The following is a 6,657-nucleotide window of genomic DNA, read 5'->3' as shown; positions in this document are numbered from 1 at the left end:
AGAAACAAACAACATTCAGGTATCAATGTCCATCCTAAAACACACCAGAGTTTATTAGAAAGATTTAGACATTACAATAGTGCTTGTTTATTGTTTTTAATTTAGCACAAGACTTATTTAAAAATGTGATGCAGTGAAGTCAATGCTCTATGAAATTATGAGTAAATTAACTGTAAATAAAGATAAACTTGTGTCTGTGGCTTTCCTCAAACATTTTATAAGCCATTAACATTTACAGGTGAATGAAATGACAAAGGAAAGACAAAATAAACTTAAAAAAAAAAAAAAAAGTGTGCACAGCTTCAAACAAGGCATTCCTGTGCATAAGTAGCCATATTATTACATTTTTCCTGATTGAACAGTCATATGTGGCAAAGACTAGCTGCAAAATGGAGTGCAAAACACCTGAGGTTTTTCCATGGTGACATATCAATTTACCCCTGTGGACAGGAAAACAATAAAATATCTTTGCTTTCATCAGATAGGAGTGGATATCTTTGCGATATTGGCAGCGTGAAAAATAACCAATCCTTTGAATGCAGAAGATGAAAGCAGACCAGGAAGAATGAATCTCTGGCCATTTGGTCCCCAGTGCAGTGTGGCCCCTCATTTCTTGGCTTGCTTGGTGACCATGTTGCGGGGGGGAGTCACAGGACGGCTGCCGTTGGGCTTTTTCTTCTCAGCTGGTTTTAAAATCTGTCGGAGAAACACAACGCGGAAACCTTTTCAGAAAATAACTCTGCAAATCACCATTTAAATACTACTCCCAGAGTTCCCTACTTTCAGCACACACACAGGCTTGATTAACAGCGCTAAGATCCTCCTTTTGATTCTGATTGGTTGTTTCTCGCTGGAACTGCGAGAAGGCAGTAGAGCTTGATTTTTTTCATAGATTATTTGTCACTGTGTAAAAAACATTTTTTTAAAATTACATACGGCACCTTTAATGAGGCGACAACAAATGATAGGATTATATTGTTTTTCAGTTTATGCAAACATGAATGAAATACTTTAAATATGCGTGACTAATGAGACAAAAACCATTAAATTTCACATTGACATTATGACACTACAGTTCATTGTTTGTCAGCCATATTGGATTTTGATTGGTATCCTGACTTCAAAATGCCATGCTGTGTATTTTTCCCCCCCCAATAAGGAAATCTGATTGAAGTAGAGTGGAGCACAACTTAATATCAGTAAAAATGAATCCAGTTTTCTTTGTTGTTAATATGGACATGCTTTAACTGCTGAAGTCCAAAAAGAGAGAGAGAAAAAGAAATTTGCCTTTGATGGTTTATGCAGAAAAAAAAGTTGGATACCTGAAAGGAGCACATGAGAGTTTCATCGACGCTCATCATGGCACCAGCGTTGTCGAACTCCCCGCAATAATTCGGTGCCGAGAACAATGTGACGAGTTGCCTCTTTGCGAAAAATTCGTAGCCATCCTCAACAACCTGTAAAAAAAATTTTAATAAATAAAATCACAGATAGAACAGACAAGATTAAAAGTTATGCCCTATAAGAACAAACTGGATTATTTTATTTGTGGATGGTGATAAATTTAGTGCTCAAGCTGCTAACATTAACAGAAATGGCTACACTGAGTTGGTCACATGACAACAAATTGGTCCATTTTTCATATCAATCCAATTTCAGGGACATTTTTCAGCAATGTTCATAATAGATTAGAGCTTTATGTTAAAGAGATGCCTGATACATTAGTAATAAGATTAGGAAGTTAAATAAGTTTTAAAATCAAACCATGTTGTTGAAATGGTAACAGTAAATATTTCTTTCCCGTAAGAATAATCATTATATGACGTCTAAGGTGGCAACAATTGCAAAGTAAAACATTAACATAAGCTGTGTCTCCATTACAAACGTGCACAAAACTTTGTCCATACTCCGCTAATTGTGTTATGATGCTAATGCCAAAAGAACACAATTTCACAATTTTGTTGTTTCCATTAAATAAGAAACACAATTAAAATCACATGTGAATAAGTTTATTCACTTGACAAGTTATTAAAAATCCTGTCACGCCACCATCCTCCAACTACTTTTTTTATTAATTATTAATTATTGCATGTTTTGCTAATATCATGCAGCCCTAGTAATCTTATGAATAGTTATTTACTGACTTCTATCTTTATTTGGTTCCAACAAAAGCCCTGTTTTCTTTGTTTTGTTTTTTGAAGTTTTCCTGAAACCTACACATTTCAGTATTTCTAATTAATTTTATTTTAAAACCAAGAAAGAAAAAAAAAATTTGCTGTACTGGGCAAAAGCATTAACATACAAAAAAAAATAGGCCAAAGGTATACGAAAACAAAACGACTGGGAACACAAGTTCAGTCTGTGCAGTACGCCTGCCAACTCCCTGGATGCGATGTCCTTGTACAAATGTGTTCTCACACAATCTCGTTTCTGTTTGCTAAAGACAGGGGGCGCTGGAGTTACCTGGTGGGCGCGGCAGATCAGATCCAGGTCGTGCTTGTGCAGGAACTTGGCTACCACTTCGGAGCCGAAGGTAAAGGAGACGCCCCTGTCGTTCTCCCCCCAGCCCAAAACGTCCTTGTCCGGGTCGGACCACAGCAAGTCGCACAGCAGGCCCTGGTCAGGCACGTCAGTGGGACGCATGATGCGTCTGATCTGCTCCATGGACTGAAGGTCGGGTGACAGACCTTGATGCAAAAGCAAGGCAGCGATACCAATAAATAAACAAACACAGGAGTCACGACCTGTGACATGTGGGTCAGTCCTAACGGAAAGACAAACTGCAGAGGGAGCATTTCACAAAGACAAATAAGAGCAGCTTACGTCAAAGACGCATCAAGTTGTCTAATAGGCGACAGTTGTGAAAATAATGCACACAAAAAACAGAAGAGTGCACAGAGAACTAGTGAAAACAAGAACCTACCTCCATGGCAGCAAAAGATCTTCTCGTCCACAATTGCAGCAATAGGGAGGCAGTTAAAACAATCTGTGAAGGTCTTCCAGAGCTTGATGTTGTACCTTCGTTTACCTAAATTATGAAGACAACAAAGGATGTTTTAATCCATCATTGTGTAATAAACATACACTAGAGAAACAGCCAGAGGTGGAAACCTATCAGATGTTTCCTTGGGTTCGGATTAAACTATGATGACAGGATAAACACAGAAAAATCTGATTTTCTTTTGCCACGCTTATTAAATGCATCAAAACTAATTTCTCCCTCTAGTTTCAACCAATGGCCATTTTTTTTATTTCAGTTAGAAAAAAAAAAGTAAATCAAAATAAAAAAGCCAGGTACAGACAATGAAACACCTTCATTGTCTGCTGGTTCTTGTGGCACATTTTCTCTTTAATGGGTTATAATGGTTCTGCGATGGACTGGTGCTTTGTCTAAAAAATAATAACCAACACTCCAAAGTTATGCAAAGGTTTTAATAAGACAAAAAAAGGGACATGTTTTGGCTTCATGTCATTGCAAGCTTTTGTCTTTATTTTTGTTATTAAACCTCATTAAAACCTTTGCATGACCTTGGCGTTTATGTAGTTCTTCAGAACCCAGCACCCATTTACTTTTTTCTCCCCTCTATTTAACATTTCTTGCTTTTGCAATCTTACACGAGTCGGTGTCCTTCAAACAGCTTATGCCCCGCCAGAGAAATCGTGTCAACGCCTGAATGCTGTTTAGCTGCTTTGAACACGAAACACTAAAACACATCTCAAATTCGGTTCAATGAAACAATACTCACACTCATCGTAGAAACCATATATTCTGTTGATTGAAGCACATTCGTGGTTTCCCCTCAGCAGGAAGAAGTTCTCCGGGTATTTGATTTTGTAGGCCAGAAGAAGACAGATTGTTTCAAGAGACTGCTTCCCCCTGTCCACATAGTCACCCAGGAACAGGTAGTTGCTCTCTGGAGGGAAGCCCCCATACTCAAAAAGCCTCAGGAGGTCATAGTATTGCCCATGGATGTCACCTGCCAGACAGGGTTGGGGAGAGGAGGGGAGGATTGTTGAATATAATTAATGTTTTGGCCTCTGAAATGTATTCTGCCATGTAATTTTGTTGCTGTTTAAGATTCAGATTTAGCGACACAGAATTTTCCGCTTACCACAAATTTTGAGGGGGGCCTCCAGCTCCAGCAGAATGGGCTGACTGAGAAAGATCTCCCTGGACTTCAGGCACAGGCCACGGATCTCGTTCTCCTGCAGTTGCACATTCTTGCCAGGCTTTGCTCCTCGGACTGTGTGCGCCCAGACAACAAAAAACAATCAGCGAAGATAACAGCTTAGCACCGTCACTGCCAAGTCAGCAACACCTAACGCAGAATCTGGACGGGCAGGTTGGGTGGAACAGGGGAGCAGCAATCTGTGTACCCAAACGTAAGGCAGGCTTCATAGTAGTATTTATAAGAGTTGCTCATTTTAAGAATTAACGTAAAAAAAAGCAGGTGTTCCGGTGATTGACAGATTGTTATTTTAGCGACACTGAAACTAAGTGGGGGTGAAGTTCTCAAACTGAGCAATAATCACTTTATGGCGCCTCATAAAAATGGATGCTGTTCATTCTTCGTTGTGAACAGTAACTCAATACAGACAGTACGCTTAGCGGCCGCTGAAAACCTAATCAGGTCACACATCTAAGGGTCACAGAAAGTGACGTTACACCGGTATGCGCAATGTCTGCATGAGAACAGTGTGGTTCTCTTTACCTGTGGGGATATTGACATCCCTAGTCATTAAACACGTTTAGTGATAATTTGTGGTTATTCCCTATGAGGAATAAATGCGAGGAAATGATAACGAAAGACGAGAAAATTAAGCTACCTTCCCATTTACATTTGTTATTGTCGTAACAGCATCGAAATTGCCACTGTTTTTTATTTGAGATCGTACTTACCTTCTAAAAGACGTTGAATAATACTGTCTATGTTGAGCTTGTCAACATCCGCCATTTTCTGTTTCTATAAAAAAAAATCGATTCGATAAGATCTCGGCGTTAGTACACTTGCGAAAGCTAACTCGCTAGCTACCCCAGCATTAGCTACAGCCTATTAGCTTAGCTTAGCTCCGTGAATTTTCCTACAGAGCGTAAAAAAAATGTTTCTGAGAGCCAGTTCGGCTTGTAGGCTCGTTGACAATTTTTGGGGGGAAATTTAAAAGCTACTTTACATCCCGTTTTCATAAAAAAAAAACAGCGAAAGACAGTCACGGCTTTTGTCTTTAAAAAAAAAACCGGGCATAAAAAATAAACGCCAACCGAACTAGCTCCTAGCTAGCGATGGTGTCTCTGTTTTCGCTCTGCCGCACCTTGAAGAGAGAACCAGCAGGCTCCTGGGAGGACGGGGCCCGCAGCTGCGCCGCTGCTGCCCTCTGCCGGTCCGGGTGAAGAAAGAGCATCCAGAGGCCCGAACTGGACAACTTTGAGACACATTGATTTCACATTTTTGAGTTTACGTTGACTAAAACTGACGCCTCCATTCTTAATTTCCCCTTTTGAAGATGAGAAAATGTCTAGCTTGAAAAGTGCAGCTATACCTAGACTGAGTCTTTTTGGATTTTCAGACATTTAGAGCCTTGTGCAATCATTTTATACTCCTTGATTTTGTTTTTCTCTCTCATTTTGTTTCGTTTCAATCAACACTAAAATAAATAAATAAAAACCTTTTGCACCACGTTATGTTAGTCTATCATATAAAATCCCTACAAAACAACATTAAATTTGGGTCAGGACTGTTCTTGATGCTTTCTAGTTTATTCATGTGTCCTTTGGAAGAAATGGAGTTTGAAAAAAAAACCTTATACATTTTCAACTGGGATGATGATATGATAATGACCTATTGATATTTTCAACAACAGAATAGAATAGAATAGAATAGAATAGAATAGAATAGAATAGAATAGAATAGAAATAGTATTATTATCCCACAAAGGAAATACAGACAATAAATCAGATTCACATATAAAGTTCCAAAGGTTACATTTCTTTTCCGTGATTCATATGTCAACTATTTTTTTAGTAGTTCTCATGAGCAACTGAAATACCCCCCAAACATGTCAATTATTCTAGATTCCTCTATTGGAGAAACCACAATCAAAAGCAGCATTAAAAGAATCCAAAACATATAAACAGAGCCGAGTTCTTCCAAATAGTAAATGCCATAAATAAATTATGATCCCTAGTCCAGACTGTTCCAGATTGTCTGGTTTGTGACGTCCTGTCGGCTGCAGACGGGCCTGCACGTCTCTTACTGTTGGGAGTCTGAATGCTCAGAGAAGAAGCTCCTGCACAGACATTGAAGCTTCGTTTCAATGAGCCAAAGCTTCTCATTCTCATTCATTCTAATTAACCTTCTCACGGAAACCTTTTAAGGACACACAGCTTAGCCCTCAAAGTCCTCCGTTATATTTAGGCACTCAACAGAAGCTTGCAGTGACATTAGGGGCTCGGGATGCTGCCGGGGGCCCCACCGCCTCTTTTGACTGTCAGCACGGGATTAAAAGTTGAATGACTGCACGCTGCTAGAATTAGATATCATCGCTGACAATGTGTTCCAGCTGCAACAATAGGAGGCCGAACCGCATGCACGTCTCTAAAACAGGAAACGGGGAGACGTGGGGCTGGCGCGCGCGTCATGGCGCAGTTATATTTGGTGT

At 39.6% G+C, this 6,657-nt stretch overlaps 1 protein-coding gene across 1 annotated transcript; it reads right to left on the bottom strand.

The window, feature by feature from the left end:
- Nucleotides 1–22: 22 nt before the first annotated feature.
- On the bottom strand, nt 23–5,303 carry ppp1cc (protein phosphatase 1, catalytic subunit, gamma isozyme). Its single transcript, XM_055050580.1, has 7 exons — nt 4,901–5,303; nt 4,113–4,244; nt 3,747–3,977; nt 2,924–3,028; nt 2,464–2,687; nt 1,323–1,457; nt 23–696 (listed from the first exon to the last, which is right to left on the bottom strand). The coding sequence occupies exons 1-7, from the start codon at nt 4,953–4,955 to the stop codon at nt 607–609; spliced, it is 972 nt and encodes a 323-aa protein (XP_054906555.1). The 5' UTR covers nt 4,956–5,303; the 3' UTR covers nt 23–606.
- Nucleotides 5,304–6,657: the final 1,354 nt, after the last annotated feature.

This window comes from Poeciliopsis prolifica, unplaced genomic scaffold (genome assembly GCF_027474105.1).
Source record: "Poeciliopsis prolifica strain line A6 unplaced genomic scaffold, Auburn_PproV2 SCAFFOLD031, whole genome shotgun sequence".
NCBI lineage: Eukaryota > Metazoa > Chordata > Actinopteri > Cyprinodontiformes > Poeciliidae > Poeciliopsis > Poeciliopsis prolifica.
Note: the sequence above shows the minus strand (reverse complement) of the source record. Positions and strands in the feature narration are given on the sequence as shown.

Bases quoted from the DNA above. Each gene is read 5' to 3' on its own strand.
- ppp1cc (XM_055050580.1), bottom strand. From the start codon at position 4,955: ATGGCGGATGTTGACAAGCTCAACATAGACAGTATTATTCAACGTCTT. The intron at 3,029-3,746 runs GTGAGTATTGTT...TTCATAATTTAG, and splicing joins ATATGGTTTCTACGATGAGT to GTAAACGAAGGTACAACATC. The intron at 697-1,322 runs GTATCCAACTTT...TTTCTCCGACAG, and splicing joins CTCTCATGTGCTCCTTTCAG to ATTTTAAAACCAGCTGAGAA.